Genomic DNA, 16,818 nt, shown 5'->3' with positions numbered 1-16,818 from the left:
GGAGGGGCAGGGTACGTGGTGGGGAGGGGCAGGGTACATGGTGGGGAGGGGCAGGGTACGTGGTGGGGAGGGGCAGGGTACGTGGTGGGGAGGGGCAGGGTACGTGGTGGGGAGGGGCAGGGTACGTGGTGGGGAGGGGCAGGGTACGTGGTGGGGAGGGGCAGGGTACGTGGAGGGGAGGGGCAGGGTACGTGGTGGGGAGGGGCAGGGTACGTGGTGGGGAGGGGCAGGGTACGTGGTGGGGAGGGGCAGGGTACGTGGTGGGGAGGGGCAGGGTACGTGGTGGGGAGGGGCAGGGTACGTGGTGGGGAGGGGCAGGGTACGTGGTGGGGAGGGGCAGGGTACGTGGTGGGGAGGGGCAGGGTACGTGGTGGGGAGGGGCAGGGTACGTGGTGGGGAGGGGCAGGGTACGTGGTGGGGAGGGGCAGGGTACGTGGTGGGGAGGGGCAGGGTACGTGGTGGGGAGGGGCAGGGTACGTGGAGGGGAGGGGCAGGGTACGTGGAGGGGAGGGGCGGGGTACGTGGAGGGGAGGGGCAGGGTACGTGGTGGGGAGGGGCAGGGTACGTGGTGGGGAGGGGCAGGGTACATGGTGGGGAGGGGCAGGGTACATGGTGGGGAGGGGCAGGGTACGTGGTGGGGAGGGGCAGGGTACGTGGTGGGGAGGGGCAGGGTACGTGGTGGGGAGGGGCAGGGTACGTGGTGGGGAGGGGCAGGGTACGTGGTGGGGAGGGGCAGGGTACGTGGAGGGGAGGGGCAGGGTACGTGGTGGGGAGGGGCAGGGTACGTGGTGGGGAGGGTACGTGGTGGGAGGGGCAGGGTACGTGGTGGGGAGGGGCAGGGTACGTGGTGGGGAGGGGCAGGGTACGTGGTGGGGAGGGGCAGGGTACGTGGTGGGGAGGGGCAGGGTACGTGGTGGGGAGGGGCAGGGTACGTGGTGGGGAGGGGCAGGGTACGTGGTGGGGAGGGGCAGGGTACGTGGTGGGGAGGGGCAGGGTACGTGGTGGGGAGGGGCAGGGTACGTGGTGGGGAGGGGCAGGGTACGTGGTGGGGAGGGGCAGGGTACGTGGAGGGGAGGGGCAGGGTACGTGGTGGGGAGGGGCAGGGTACGTGGTGGGGAGGGGCAGGGTACGTGGTGGGGAGGGGCAGGGTACGTGGTGGGGAGGGGCAGGGTACGTGGAGGGGAGAGGCAGGGTATGTGGAGGGGAGGGGCGGGGTACGTGGTGGGTCGAGTTCGATTCCCGCTCGCGGGCCCGACACCGGTGATGATTATTTGAACCGGTCCTGGGCCTCCCCTTGGTTGACTCAAACTCAAATGAGTACCCGGTGCCGTGTGTAAAACATCAGCACTGGGGAGACAAAGGCGGCCGGGCGTGGCGCTGGCCAGCTGTCCCCTCGTGTGTCGTTCCAGCCTTCACAGGTGCTCGCTAACAGCACTTGCCCCAAGAGTATGTTAAGGCTATACGGAGGATCTTTGCCTTGATAATGGTGGTGATGATTATGATGATGGCAGTGGTGGTGGGGATGGTTGTGCTGAACATGGTTGTGGCGTTGGCAGTTATAATTATGATGATGGTGGTGGTAGTGGTGGCGGTGACGATGCTACTTCCACTATTGATCCTGCTGCTGCTGATTATGCTGCTTCTCATGCTGCTGCTTCTGCTGCTGCTCCTTCTGCTGCTGCTGCTTCTCATGCTGCTGCTGCTGCTTCTGCTGCTTCTTCTGATGATGCTGCTTCTCATGCTGCTGCTGCTTCTGCTGCTTCTGATGATGCTGCTTCTCATGCTGCTGCTTCTGCTACTGCTGCTTCTCATGCTGTTGCGGACGGTGCTGACGGACGCTTCCCCGCCGCCAGTGGGCTGCTCGTCGGTGCTGAGCTCGGAGCAGGTGTTTGGGAGCCCGGGCTTCCCGGCGCCGTACCCGGCGGGCGCCGTGTGCGAGTGGATCGTCCGCGCGCCCGCCAACCGCGCCGTCGAGATCCGCTTCCTTCGCTTCGAGCTGAGGTCGCCGGGGGTCACGGGCTCGGGCGCGACGGACGGGACGCAAGCCTGCGACTCCTCGCACGACCACGTGAGCGAGGCTTTGCCGTCATCGTTGTCATCATCGTCATCATCATCAGCATGACCCAACAGCAATCGTACTGTCACCATTGTCAGCTGCAGCATCGTGGCCAATAGCAACCGCTCTAAGAAGCCCTTCTAGGGTGTACTTGGTCTCTTCTTCCATGCTGAACAGACGGCCTGGAAGAGGGGTGAGTACCCACGTTTCACCCCAGCACACACGACCTGCCAGTTGACCGACTGTGGTGTTTTGCCCATTCGTCCTGCCGAGTGGACAGATGCATTGATACACTTTGATGAATTTAACGAAGAGGCATTATTCAGTTTAACACGTAGGCTTTCGCGACCAATATTATTAATAATCAACGTTTTTGGGTTTAGATCGCGTTATTTATAAATGTGTCGTAACTCTCCACCACCCGACACGGCCAATCAGTAAAAAAAAAAGTGTCACGTTGACAAAAAACAAATAGTTCACTGCTTTAGCCCACCGGTGTGTTGAAGCGTGAAACCACAACATTTACAATTTGAGTACGACGTTTCGCTGGTAATTGCATCCAGCATCATCAGGCAATTCGCCAGAATGGTGAGGCTCTGCTCTGTCTCCCGTTCTTATATAGAGCAGCAGCAGCAGGGTGACGTCATCATTAACTCATTATTCGTTGGATCAACTGACACGGCCCAGCGTCGGCGTGCTCGCCGCTCGTTGCAGAGGGCTCGCGGTTCGAAACCCCCCGCGGTCTGCACTAGCCGCAGCAATGCCACAAGCCGTCTGCTTCACTCGCACGGAGGACGTTAGAGGTTCCAGTGGCATCGTTCGTGCGAGTAGAACAACCGTTGGCAAATGTAAAAAATTGCCCGATTGGAATTTTTCCAAAGCAATCAGCGCGTGCCTCCCACCCACCACCCCTCAACTCACTCTGGCAGAACCCTCCTGAAAAAGAGTTATAAGACTCGGTGAGGCATTCCTTGATAAGCAAGAGTAGTCGTAATAATAATGTTCCGTGTATGTAAGACGATAGCGTTAATATCTCGGAGGAGGACGGGAGGCTCCATGTGAACCGGGCGTCGCTGCGTTGTCGTCTCAGCTGTCTGTGCGCACACTAAACTATTTTTTAAAATGTATTTTACCACGTAAGGCCCACTGAGCTATAGAGATTTTTTTTAAGAAGCGACCTGGCCACGAATGATCACTCAACAAAGTGGCTTATCGTGGGTAAATCTTTAACAGCTAAAGGCTCGATAAATGCAATCTAAACGTGGAGGGAAAAAGCAGAGCAACCCGGAGAAAAATCCACGCAACCACGGGGAGAACACGCAAACTCCAAATACACAGCAGCAGGCGTCAGAGTCAGGATCGAGCCCACGACCTCCTGTATACCAGGCGAGGGAGTTAACATCTCCTCGCCACAGCGGCGCCCACGATCTTGCCACACGGAGGCCGGGGAACTTTCCGCTCGCCCGCGCCCGTTCTATAATTGAGCGTAATGACGGCGAAAATCAATACGCTCGTCCGTTCATATTTCTGCAACAACAAAAATAATAATTTATTATAATGATATTAAAAATCTCAAGGGGGAGCAGGATGGGGGGGGGGGGATGAGGCGGATCGGTTGCCTGCCGCAATTTCTCCGATGACTGAGCCGAGTCGCCACCACGCGCGACACGCGATCTCGCCCGCATTCCCGCGTAATTATCTGGCCGACAGGTGAGCGGCCCCATCCTCATCCTTTCCCCACCCCGCCGCCCATTTTTTCAGGATCACCCCTCGCCGCTCCACACCCTCCCCCCCCCCCCCACGTGTCAATTTGCGGAGATATGCAGACTCATGCCTGCATAAAGTCACTCACGTGTACATAATGTTAAAGGCTCCCATGAGGTTCAATGTTAAAGGCTCCCATAGGGGTTCAATGGTGAAAGGCTCCCATAAGGATCTATGTTGAAGGCTCCCATAGGGGTTCAATGGTGAAAGGCTCCCATAAGGATCTATGTTAAAGGCTCCCATAGGGGTTCAATGGTGAAATGCCCCCATACGGATCTATGTTGAAGGCTCCCATGGGGTTCCTTTTAAAGGCTCTCATGGGGTTAATTGTTAAAGGCTCCCAAAGAGATCAATATTTAAAGTCCCCCCATAAAGTTCAGTGTTAAGGTCTCCCATGAGGTTTAATGTTTAAAAATCCCCATAGACTTCAATGTTAAAGGCTCCCATGGGCTGCATTGTTAAAGTGTCCCTGTAACATCTGGTATTTAACCAACGTTGATTCAAGCGAGCGAGCCCGACTCTACCAGTGTGTGTTTGTGTGTGTGTTCACGTGGATTAGTGATACTTGGGTTGAAGGTGGAGGGGTTACCAGTCCCCTCGCACCTGTCCAGAGCCCCCTTTGGCCGCTGTGGTGGCTACAAACGCCATGAGGGGAATGGCCAATTGAAAAGCCAATTCAAATTGGTCCTCCCCCCATGGCACTGCTCACCAGAGTTTCGCTTGTGCCTGAATCAATGCTGCTGAAGTTATTTTATCCGAAAAAATTGGAAGCGACATCACTAACATGGGTATCATCATCATCAGCAGCAGCAATAACATCATCAGCATGTAGCAGTAGCATCACCATCAGCCGTAGCAGTTGACATCAGCATGAGGTAGGCACATTCATTGTATCATCACGAGCATCATCAGCAGCATCATCGTCAACAGCGACATCACGATCAACAACAACAGCAGGATAATCCTTATCATCATTGTCAGTGTTTTCAAGGTTCAAGTTGTTTTTGTTGAACCAGCAGAGAACTACAAGAGACACGGTGGTTGGGGGGGGGAGGGGCGTTAAAATCTCATTCGAAACAGTGACCCAGGTCACCAAATTGGACAAAACCCGATAACAAACAAGCGGATGATAAAACCCGGCGTTCCGGAGTCCTGACCCCTCATCCGTACCTCCCCCCTGCCTTACCACCCCCCCGCTCCCACTGCCCCCCCCCCTCCTCTCCCCCCGCCAACAGCTGGTGGTGCAGGACGGCCCCAGCACGACGTCGCCCGTGATTGGCCGCTACTGCGGGAGCAGCGCTCCTGAGCTCGTGGTGTCGGGGGCTTCGGCGGTGCGCATCTCGCTGTGGGCGGTGGTGGCCGGGGCCGGGGGGGCGGTGGGGATGGAGGGGGGCTTCTCCGCGTCCGTCAGATTTCGTGACGCCCGTGGCGTACGGTGAGTGGGCACTCGTGCTGGATTATCCTCGTAGCAAAAGCAGCATACTGCTACCGGTGGCGGATGAAGCTAGTGCGGGGCGTGTAGCAAATGTTATGAAGGGTGCCCTAAATAAATAAAAAACACAAATTTTAAAATACAAATTTTTAAAACACAAATTTTAACTTGCATAGTAAAATAATTGTATTTTCCACGCTTTTATTTAACTCACTCTGTTGTCGTTGTTGTTGTTGTCATATCTTCAAATCTTGTAACTAAATTTTAACCCACTTCCCAATGTGGTATCCACTGAAAACTTGGTATACTTATGTCATACTGATGACAATACTATATTCTATCATGAAAACATTAATTTTTATATGTTATGTTTTGGCTTGGGTCTAATTGTCCACGCTCAACTGACGTTGGCTGTAAATCACTACGGTCCCTTACATGGCAAGCTTTGCGGCCACTTCCTGAAGTCGTGGAGTTCTGCGATTATGAGTAGGGTACATTTCATTAAAGCGTGTTTTAAAAAAATGATTTTTTAATATTACTTATTTCATTTGCTATACAGCCAGATAATACGACAAATCGCTAACCTTAAACACCCAGTCGTTCGCCAAATCGTACTTTGTACTGCCATCGTGTTTTTCGTCTTGTTTGTTGCTGCAACGTTTTGACCCGCCACTGCTGGACATCTTGTGGATGAAGAGCTTCATCGCTCGTCGAATTCCTCCAGATGATATAAATATTCTGATTCTGCCCCTCCAAAAATAATACAAAGTTTCCTTTATTTACCCAAGGATGCCCTTCATGTAATTATCATAATCATCTTTACTGCAGGAAGCCTCACCATAAAACCTCGATGAATGAATGAACGATTCTGTGACCGTCTGGAACACTCTTCCTTCTAATATTAGGAAGCCAATGGAGCTATGCATTTTTAAATCATCTACATTGAAAACTCATTTCTGTAGAACTGCGTTTTGTGTTTAATTTGTTGTCCTTCCCCCGCACCTCCGATATGCACGGTTGGCTACGTACGGTGCGAAAGAGGTTCAACATACAGTACATTCAACACTGGTGATGATGGTGATGACGATGGTGATAATAATGATGATGGTGACGATGGTGATAATGACGACGGTGACGATGGCGATTCGGTCGGTCCTGGTGGATGTGGTGCCATTGTACGTACAACTTGAACAACCGATCAAATGTAACGCCGTCCCCGTGTGCTGCTGCGTCGATGCCAGGTCCCCGGTTCCCGCACCTACGCCGTGCGCCTGGGCCCCAGCTCGCCCCGGGCCTTCGCCAGCCCCAACTGGCCCTGACCTGTACCCCCGCGACGAGGACGCGAGGTGGGAGCTCACGGCGCCGCTGGGACACCGAATCCTGTTGCAGGTGCGGCGTGCGTGTATGTGTCACGTGTGTGTCGCGTGTCACGTGTGTGGCACGTGTGTGTCGGCGTGTGTGTGTGTTTCGTGTGTGTGCACACTGAGGGCGGTTTAAGGCTCAATCTGGAGCTGGCGACTCGATGATGAGGCATGAGCGCTATCATTTTGCTAAACAACAGCGTTCCCTGCCCTGCCCCTCTCTGCCCCTTCCTGCTCTTCCCTGTACTTCTCTGTCCTTCCCTGCCCTTTTCTGCCCTTCTCTACCCCTCCCTGCCCTTCCCTGCCCTTCCCTGTACTCCCCGCCCCCCCCCCCCCCAATGTCCCAGACTTCCTCATCCCAACCTGCTCCGCCATGCTTCCTTCTCCTCCATACCATTCCTTCTCCCCCATCCGTGCCTCCCGTGGCCCAACCTCTTGCCCCCCCCTCTTGCCCCACCAGTGGCTGGACTTCCAGCTGGAGGGCGCCTCTCCGCTGAGCTGCCGCTTCGACAGCGTGACGGTGGAGTGGGGCGGCGCTCCCATCGTGCTCTGCTCCGACTCCGTGCCGCCGCCCGTGTCGTCGCGTGCGCGGTCGCTCAACGTCTCCTTCCACAGCGACGCGGGGCTCCACTTCCGCGGCTTCCGTGCCACCATCACGTTCCTGCCCGTAGCAGGTGAGGTCACGTACCTGTCCTGTCCGTAGCAGGTGAGGTCACGTACCTGTCCTGTCCGTAGCAGGTGAGGTCACGGAGCTGTCCTGTCCGTAGCAGGTGAGGTCACGTAGCTGTCCTGTCCGCAGGCAGGTGAGGTCACATAGCTGTCCTGTCCGTAGCAGGTGAGGTCACGTACCTGTCCTGTCCACAGGCAGGTGAGGTCACGTACCTGTCCTGTCCGTAGCAGGTGAGGTCACGGAGCTGTCCTGCCCGTAGCTGGTGAGGTCACGTAGCTGTCCTGTCCACAGGCAGGTGAGGTCACGTAGCTGTCCTGCCCGTAGGCAGGTGAGGTCACGTAGCTGTCCTGTCCATAGGCAGGTGAGGTCACGTACCTGTCCTGTCCGTAGCAGGTGAGGTCACGGAGCTGTCCTGCCCGTAGCTGGTGAGGTCACGTAGCTGTCCTGTCCATAGGCAGGTGAGGTCACATAGCTGTTCTGTCCATAGGCAGGTGAGGTCACGTAGCTGTCCTGTCCATAGGCAGGTGAGGTCACATAGCTGTCCTGTCCACAGGCAGGTGAGGTCACGTAGCTGTCCTGTCCATAGGCAGGTGAGGTCACGTAGCTGTCCTGTCCATAGGCAGGTGAGGTCACGTACCTGTCCTGTCCGTAGCAGGTGAGGTCACGGAGCTGTCCTGCCCGTAGCTGGTGAGGTCACGTAGCTGTCCTGTCCATAGGCAGGTGAGGTCACATAGCTGTCCTGTCCATAGGCAGGTGAGGTCACGTAGCTGTCCTGTCCATAGGCAGGTGAGGTCACATAGCTGTCCTGTCCATAGGCAGGTGAGGTCACGTAGCTGTCCTGTCCATAGGCAGGTGAGGTCACGTAGCTGTCCTATCCATAGGCAGGTGAGGTCACGTAGCTGTCCTGTCCATAGGCAGGTGAGGTCACGTAGCTGTCCTGTCTATAGGCAGGTGAGGTCACGTAGCTGTCCTGTCCATAGGCAGGTGAGGTCACGTAGCTGTCCTGTCCATAGGCAGGTGAGGTCACGTACCTGTCCTGCCCGTAGCAGGTGAGGTCACGTACCTGTCCTGCCCGTAGCAGGTGAGTTCACGTAGCTGTCCTGTCTATAGGCAGGTGAGGTCACGTAGCTGTCCTGCCCGTAGCAGGTGAGGTCACGTAGCTGTCCTGTCCATAGGCAGGTGAGGTCACGTAGCTGTCCTGTCCATAGGCAGGTGAGGTCACGTAGCTGTCCTGTCCATAGGCAGGTGAGGTCACGTAGCTGTCCTGTCCATAGGCAGGTGAGGTCACGTAGCTGTCCTGTCCGCAGGCAGGTGAGGTCACGTAGCTGTCCTGTCCATAGGCAGGTGAGGTCACGTAGCTGTCCTGTGTCCGTAGTAGGTGAGGTCACGTACCTGTCCTGTCCATAGGCAGGTGAGGTCACGTAGCTGTCCTGTGTCCGTAGTAGGTGAGATCACATACCTGTCGGTGTCCAGGTAGCTCACTTAACGTGTTCATCAGATGAGTTGCGCTCCGGGTTGAGTGTACTGTTTGGCTGTTAAACAACCGACCTGCTCGCCAGGCACCGACCTGACCACACCAGGTGGAAGCACAATTCCTCGCCAGTCTCATGCCCGTGGGGACGATTTGCAATGGCGATTTTTAAAATAAAGTTAGCATCTCCGATCATCAAAGTAATCGATTACTCTCCCATTCATCGGTTCTGTTACTCGACTAATTGTACGGATAAGGCAAACAAAAAAAACAGTCTGACCTTCGCCCACGTGTGACACTGGATAGGAGCTGATGGGCGGGGTGTTGTGACGTCATCAGCATTGTCAGTTGCGCCACGTTAGGCGTGGCTTGCAGGGGGTTTCCTACCTTCGGCAGGCAGGATGTGGAGGCGACCTCCATTTTTAAAGGGGCCCTTGTAATCAACCACGACAAAAAGCAGTCGTTTACAATTTTTGCGATTCGACGAATCATCGCCGAATCCGACGTTCGATCGCCGCGGCCACGCCCGCGCTCCGCGTTTGTCTGTGCAGATGAGGAGGAGACAACGACGACGAGACGAACGACGACGGCCATGGGGCCACCACAACCCAGCCGGACTGCGAGCACCACCAGCCCCCCACCGTCGCCGCCACCGCCCCCCGGTCAGCCGACGCACTCGCCCGCTAACTCGCACCGTCGCTCATCCCAAATATAACCGCGGGCCACCCTGTCAATATTTTTTCAATTATTATGTAATTTTTTTTTTGCCAGACCTGGCCACAAATTATCACTCAACAAAAGTGGCTTATCGCGTGTAAATGTATAACAGCCAAAGACTCTATAAATGCATGTTGATTCTAAACGCAGAGGGGAAAACCAGAGGACCTGGAGAAAAATCCATGTGACCACAGGCAGAACACGCAAACTCAAAATATACAGGCGTCACGGTCGGGATTGAACCCACGACATCCTATATACCAGGCGAGGGAGTTAACATCTTGCCATGGCAGCAACCCAACACGGACAACCTTTTAAGGTCACGATGTGATTACTTAGTCATTTCCAGGACGCACTCCATCCGTATCGGTGCACTCAGTGGGAATTGTCATTTGTTTATCTCATTGCTTGTCAATAGATTCTGTAAATTAGTTTTTTCCAATTCGGAATTAGTTTTGCGTAGGATTATCAACGTTTTTTTCCAATTAAAATCAATCGCGTGTCCTTGCTGGTAGGCACGAATGCCGAATGCCGAGCGCGAGGTTAATAGAACACCAGGGGGAACATCAAATATGAAACTTGGCAGTAGCACGGCGTGTCTCCCAACAAGGCCATCAGATTGAGCTTCATACCGGTGATGTTGCATGTTAAAAAAAAAAAATCACTAAAACCCGGCACGCTTGCATCATTTGACGACGGTATTTTATACGGCTGCGTCGGGTGGAGGTCTGGCTCGAAGATATATCGTGGATGTGTGCACCTTATTCTGATAAATAAAAAAAATTCAATTCCCACATATTCGTCAATAATACCGTGTGGCCTTAAACGAGAGAAATGTATCATAGGCAACGTTTTGCGCAATGGTTATGAAGACATTGCCTATTATTTATTTTTACTTTTGAAATCCACAGTGTTGCTATCGACGAATGTGATGAGGTTATCATTATTTGTGCTCGCTCGCCACTGCCAACGCAGCAGTTTCGCATAATGAATTACTTATCCCAAAGCACGTATTAACATTTGCACTTAAAAACGTAAATATCCGCAGTGGTGCGTACATAACATGACATGCCACAAAGCATGTAAAACAACAGCCGCGTTTAAATGATGAAGTGCCGTACAGATTATTATTTTTTCGTACTGTTTGACCGTTAACCCTGAAACCCGTTTACCCTCACGGACCGGACAGTGCGGCAGCTTTTCAGTGGCTCGCTGACGTTCGACAACGTGGAGTTCACGCCGGCGCTGGGCGACAGGGAGAGCAACGTCTTCAGGGCCATGGCAGAGCACGTGGCTCACCTGGTGAGCGCCGTACTCCCATTTCCTAGGGGCCTTAGAGGCACAGCGCTTTCTTTTTTTATCGTTTTTATTAATTAACCAGTTCAGATAATCGTCACTGGTGTTGGCCGTGAAGGGTTAATCGAACTCGGGTCGCCGGGTTCGTAGCGCAGAGGGGTTCTCTCCCACAACGGTGCCTTGTCTCTTAAAGGGAAAGGATCTCTTCAAGGTGCAGGTGCACACTGACTATGTGCAGCAACTAGCACGTAATCGTTTTCATCCACTTTGACGGACGCACCGTATCCCTTTCTTTGTACGAGTCATGTGACGGGCAACAAATGACCATACGTAGCAGTGTTATTTCCAGAAGGGGCGAACTTCCAAAGGGAACTTTGCCGCTCGCCAAGGGTGCCGGTTTACATTCAAGAGTGTGTGGGCCTAGTGCCATTCGCCGGGGCCAACCGGCATCCCCTCTTACCGCCGATCTCAACCGCTGCCCCCCTTGCCCATCGTTGCCGCTGCCCCCGCCACCACCACCCGCGCAGCTGGAGCAGGCGCTGGGCGATGAGGAGGTGCGCGCGGTGGTGACGGAGTTCGCGCGGGGCAGCGTGGTGGCGCGCTACGAGCTCGCCGTCACGTCCGCCCGCCTGGTGTCCGCGGACGAGCTGCAGGGCCGGGTGGCGCGCCACATCGGGCAGCATGGAGGACGCCTCGGGGACCTGGCCGTCGCACCCGGGTCCTTGCACGTGGCCGGTGAGATGTGGGGGCAGTCGTGCACATGCCCAGCAACATTATCTGTATAACACATTCCTGCGGAGGGAGCTGGTAGGAAGGTTGGGTTGCTCGGTCAATGGCCAGGGTCAACGGCGACGTGGTGTATTCCGCAAATATGCCCGACTGTGAGGGCGGGCACAAGCCGGCGTGAGTAGGTTAAACGTTGAGTTTTATAAGGGCACCACGGGGTGACCAGCCCCTCCCCACCCAGCCCCACCCCTCCCACCCCCCACCCAGCCCCACCCAGCCCCTCCCCACCCTCCCCACCCAGCCCCTCCCCACCATCCCCACCCAGCCCCTCCCCACACTCCCCTCCTCACCCAGCCCCACCCTCCCCACCCAGCCCCTCCCCACCCTCCCCTCCCCACCCAGCCCCTCCCTCCCCACCCAGCCCCTCGCTGCACGACGGACAGACACAATAATCCCCTGTGGGCTGGTGGAACCAGTAGGGTTCCTACCAGTATAAATGTATTTTTATTTTACCAGATAAGGCGCACTGCGCTATAGAGCTCTTTTTCAGAAGCGACCTGGCCACAAATGATTGCCCAACTGAAGTGGCTTATCATGTGGAAATTTACAGCAACCAAATACTCTAAACGCATGTTTCTAAATGTGGAGGAAAAAACCGGAGGACCTGTAGAAAAATCCATGCGACCACATGGAGAACACATTCTTTGGTTCTTTCGGTAAAGTCACGTAGGTAGAAAAATAATAATAAAGTGAATAAAAGTGAAAAATAATAAAATTATAATAAAAACCACGACGTTTCGATCGCGACGCAAGCGGTCGTCATCAGGAAAAGGGGGTTAGCCTCTCAAGGCAAGCTATTTATCAAGGTTTAAAATGGGCGTAGCCCAAGTGTCAGCAGCATGGGCGGGGCAGCTCATGTTAATGGGAGTGATGGATCACAGCGGCGTTGGTGGTGGGTTTCCACCAGCAGGGAGAACATTATAACTCCAAATATATAGGCATCAGGGTCAGGATGGAACCCACAGCCTCCTATATACCAGGCGAGGTAGTTAACATCTCACCACCATGGCACCTCTAACTCTAACCCAAGCCACAGCAATATTCTAGATGTGGTATTAACGAATTCTATTCATATCCCTGAACCCTAACCCCATCACAACCCTGAGTATGGTATGATAGAGTAAAATCAACACACTGATTTGGCTCTTCTTCATCATCATCATCATCGTTGTCGTCATTGTTGTGTTTATCTTTGTCCTCATTAATGTTTCCAGACGGCCCGTCCTCGTCAGCGTCATCATCGTCGTCGTCCGTGTCGGGACCTGGGACCTCATCGCGTCTTACCGTCGGCCTCTCCGTGGGGCTTCTGCTGCTGCTGGGCATCGTGGCGGCTGTGGCGGCCGTCGTTCTGATGCGGAAGCGGCAGGAGGGGGCCCTGCTCAAGCTCCCGTTCATGTGAAGTTCACGAGACTCACGAGACCACAGCAACACTTATTCTTTCATTGTTATTTATTTTACTTGATCATGATTTTAAATAAAATAACAGAGGTCACAGAGGGGATACATTTCGCGTGTGCACAACATACTCGTTCCAGCCGCAACCTCTTAGTAAAATCACCCCCAAAGTGAGGGCCGATTAAAGTTACACGCGTTCACTACCCTACAACTGTAGGGATAACGGTAGGGAACAGTGGGTTAACCAAGGAAGGGGGAGAAAGGGGAATAAAGGAAGGGAGGGGGTGGGGGGAGAGGACCACGGCAACACTTCAACACAACCCCAACATAAACACCGCAGGACGTGAACCCCACAGCGATCCGATCGCTGTAATCCCGGTCACTAAACCCACACACACGCATGTGGGTTTAGTGAACAAGAAACCACCCAACACACACACACAAACCCCACATCTCATAACACCACCGACCCAGTAAACATGAGCCAACGCTGGTCCAACGGTTCCAACCGCATGCCAAAGTTGGCCCAATACTACACATTCGCAGGGAAGGCACCTGCACGGCCAGGCGGGTGACCGAACCGACAGGCGCACGTTGCACGCCAGGCCCCTTTCACGGCTACGGCTGGCCCCATGCTTGCCCCTGTGACCTCCCAACCCCTGCCTCACCCCCCCCTCCTATCTCCCCTCCGCTCCTGCTGCAGGTATTTCCGCAAGAAGCCGCTGAAGGAGGACATCACCGGCCTGGACGACAAGCAGGGGGAGACACCAGCCTACAGGTGCCCCCCGCGAGCGAGCGAGCGATGTGTCCCGCCGGCCTCGCCTTTAATACGAGCTCCACATCGCCTGCAATCGCATCACCTTTCATTTGCCGGCCACCGCTAACGTCGGTGGCGAGTGTCATTTGAACATGTCCTGGGAATCCCCGCCCAGCCCCTCCTTCACCAACCCGTCCTGACCAGTGTGCTATGTGTCTCCAAACAACTCCCACGACCAACATGGCTTGGGGAGGCTTTCATTCAGCAGTGGACCGACAAACGGCTGTAAACGTCGCATGTAGGATTCGGCACGCATTTGTAAATCCAGGTGTGGATATTCGGGTTAGGTTCGGCCGCTTGCTGAGAAGTTATTTTCTCAAGCCTCCATGACGCGCCACAACTTCTGAAGATGCCCACAGTAGTGCGTTGGCGAAAGCTTGAGAGAAGATATGCTCAATACACGGCTTAACCTGGACCACCACACTGGGCTGTAGATGTACTTTGTATGAATTCAACTCTGTAAGGTTTGCTACTAACATTGTCCCCGCATTCCCCACGATGCCCCTTCTCTTCCCCTCCTTCCCCTCAGCAACCCGGTTGTTGGGATGGATAACAACACATACAGCATACCCGTGCAAGGCTTCTCGGAGACCTAGGCCCGGACGCGTTCATTCTGCAAGACTCTTACGCCTGTCTCTAAAACCCTCCGAGTCACCTTTAAAAACTAAAAAAGCAATTATCTTTTGGGTGTTCTTAGAAAGGGGTAACTTTCCTGTAAACCTATTACCATTTTAGACCCTGGATATGCTTTTTAAGGGCTGGCAGTTTGCTTTAAACATTTTTTTTTATTTGGGGTGTTTGCACATGAAGGGCAGAATCGTAATGTTATAAACACAGCGGTGTGAAGGAAATATTTACCTAATGTAAACAGTTATTTGCCAAAATAGAAGCACAGCCAAGAAACGTTCACTTGGGGGGTTGTGTTAGAGAACACACATTCTGGCAAGCGGTAATACAAATGTGTGTGTCTGTATGTATGTATGTGTTTGTGTGTGTCTGTGTGTGTGTGGAAGGTGTTGGCGCAGTGGTTAGTTCACTGTGTCGAGTGTGATTACTGGCCACGGCTAACATCAGTGGCAAGTGATATCTGAACTGGCCCTGGGCCTCCTCTGAATCGACCCTGGGCCTCCCAGGGCCAGTTCGTACTGGCCTCATGCTACAACGCTGGGCTGGACAGCACCAGGGGTAGTCCCCTGCAACCAAGGTGCAGGCAGTGGAGTGGGACCTGCCAGTCCCTCCTAGCCTGCCAGAAAGCCGGTGAAAAAGGCTCGGCACATGGGTCACAAAGACGTGCAATGCTCTGCACCCAGGCAGCTGGGGCAGACTGCATATTGATCAAGGTTATCTAAAGTCTTAGGACAAGGTCAGGCCCTTTCCATTTTTGCTTTACCAAACAAGAAGAAAGAAATACATTGAAATAAAGAAGAGAGAAGAATGGGCGAATGATACAAGCCTGTGCAAGGCCAGGTCCATAAAATCCGAGGAAGATAGAACCGCAATCCTCTTTATAGGTGCAGGTGGCATGGTCCTTTAAAAGAAGTATTCTCTGCATAGCCTGGCGACATCCTGATGAAATACCTAATAGGATTGTAGGTGCTGCTGGACTATTTAAAACATTACAGTTTTTGTTGTGTGTAAAAGTTTGTAGGTGAATGTGGCCCGGTGGCCGTGGTCAGGCAGCTAGAGGGTTCAATGAGCTGGAACCACTGATATTTTAAATTCGAAACTAGTCTCAGCTACCTGTGATTAAAGTGGAATCTCAAGTGTCGCAAGTTGATGATCTCAGCACTGTCACAAGTGATAGCCCCCAAAAATACAATTGGATTAAGTTTGGTTTTGCACTTGGTTTGGTTCAATTCCTGCTCCGAGTATTAGAATATTACTCTTAGGTTTTTTCGGTAAAGTCACGTAGGTAAAAAATTATTTGTTTAATTAAAATTTATAAAAGTAAAATAAAAATCACAGGTGGAACCGTCACAGCACGCTTGCTGTGACGGTTCCACCTGAAGACGGAAGCTTGTGTTGCCTCCGAAACGTGATTTTTATTTAACTTTTATTACTATTATTATTTTTTACCTACGTGACTTTACCGAAAAAACCTAAGAGTATGAATCCTTGCAGTCACGAAAGCTTCAAATCTAGAATTATTAGAATATTGGTTTGACTGCCACGTGATGAACATTACTCTGTACCACAGTGGATGGAAAAAGTGTTGCCCCCTACTCTGAACATCAGAGGTCATTTGACGGTATCTCAGAAGTGGTTCTGTTAAGTCCACTTTCCCCGGGCCATAATTTAATATGGAGTTGCATTGCCCTACAAGAAGTTCCACATTGATTGTTTATCTCATAAAATGACCCTGCTAGCGGGATCAAATTAGGTAAGGAACATTTTTGGATACAGAAATATCATTGCCATGTTAAATGAGCAGAATTAAAATAGATTATCACTAAGATCTGGTCATAAGTGCCATTCATTTGACAGAATTTGGCTTTTGAGTTATTTAAAGCAATATAAATTTTGACTACCATTCGCCAAATTAAGATTAAACATTTCTCTGTAGCAGGGCACGTGGGAAACTGCAGCACGACATAGTATGTGGATTAAAAAAGAAAGTTACCTAAAGGGAGCTCAGAAAAAAGTTCTGTAATATCATTTTTTGCAGCTCATTTCTTTAACACGGAGAAATGCAACTGCTCTACTTGGAGAGTTGACAAATGGACACCTCTTCATCTCCTGACAAGAGGACTGGAATTAAACTGGGAGAAAAATATTTTCAAAGTGTTTGTTTCGCAAAGAGTGATTTGTTGAACGCCGAGTGCGTGTGTTGTATGCTTGGTGATGGATTAAAGGGTTACAGGAGCCTGCTAGCGAGTGCGGTAACATAGTTTGACATGTAATTCTTCTTATAGGTAGACTGAGATGCACACGTGATTATAAAATTTACAAGTGAGACGTGTATTCTGTATATTATGGATTGTATTTTTCTGCATAAGCTACCTATCACTTGTACACAATGTGCCTTGATTTGAATAAACCATCATATAAAGAAA

The 16,818-nt window shown here is 52.7% G+C and overlaps 2 protein-coding genes across 6 annotated transcripts in view; both read left to right on the top strand.

Moving 5' to 3' along the window:
• Positions 1-7,243, top strand: part of LOC133340571 (uncharacterized) — a 21,629-nt gene extending 14,386 nt beyond the window's left edge. For all 5 annotated transcript variants that reach the window (XM_061548905.1, XM_061548902.1, XM_061548901.1 and 2 more), the window contains exons 11-14: positions 1,854-2,068; positions 5,056-5,256; positions 6,496-6,641; positions 7,074-7,243. In XM_061548905.1, coding sequence (XP_061404889.1) covers positions 1,854-2,068; positions 5,056-5,256; positions 6,496-6,641; positions 7,074-7,110 — 599 coding nt within the window. In that variant the 3' untranslated portion in view covers positions 7,111-7,243. The remainder of the gene's footprint in view (positions 1-1,853; positions 2,069-5,055; positions 5,257-6,495; positions 6,642-7,073) is intronic.
• LOC133340640 (uncharacterized) lies at positions 7,114-16,818 on the top strand. The gene is made up of 7 exons (XM_061549034.1): positions 7,114-7,287; positions 9,306-9,416; positions 10,661-10,773; positions 11,295-11,502; positions 12,768-12,948; positions 13,652-13,726; positions 14,295-16,818. The coding sequence occupies exons 2-7, from the start codon at positions 9,347-9,349 to the stop codon at positions 14,359-14,361; spliced, it is 714 nt and encodes a 237-aa protein (XP_061405018.1). The 5' UTR covers positions 7,114-7,287; positions 9,306-9,346; the 3' UTR covers positions 14,362-16,818.

Source organism: Lethenteron reissneri, chromosome 10 (genome assembly GCF_015708825.2).
Source record: "Lethenteron reissneri isolate LAM-NWPU_2019-01 chromosome 10, ASM1570882v1, whole genome shotgun sequence".
Classification (NCBI taxonomy): Eukaryota; Metazoa; Chordata; class Hyperoartia; order Petromyzontiformes; family Petromyzontidae; genus Lethenteron; species Lethenteron reissneri.
Note: the sequence above shows the minus strand (reverse complement) of the source record. Positions and strands in the feature narration are given on the sequence as shown.

What these genes read in the sequence shown, in the direction of transcription:
- LOC133340640 (XM_061549034.1), top strand. Translation starts at nt 9,347, where the DNA reads ATGGGGCCACCACAACCCAGCCGGACTGCGAGCACCACCAGCCCCCCA. An exon ending in GTCGCCGCCACCGCCCCCCG is followed by an intron (nt 9,417 to 10,660) that starts GTCAGCCGACGC and finishes CGGACCGGACAG; the next exon opens with TGCGGCAGCTTTTCAGTGGC. An exon ending in CGGGTCCTTGCACGTGGCCG is followed by an intron (nt 11,503 to 12,767) that starts GTGAGATGTGGG and finishes TAATGTTTCCAG; the next exon opens with ACGGCCCGTCCTCGTCAGCG.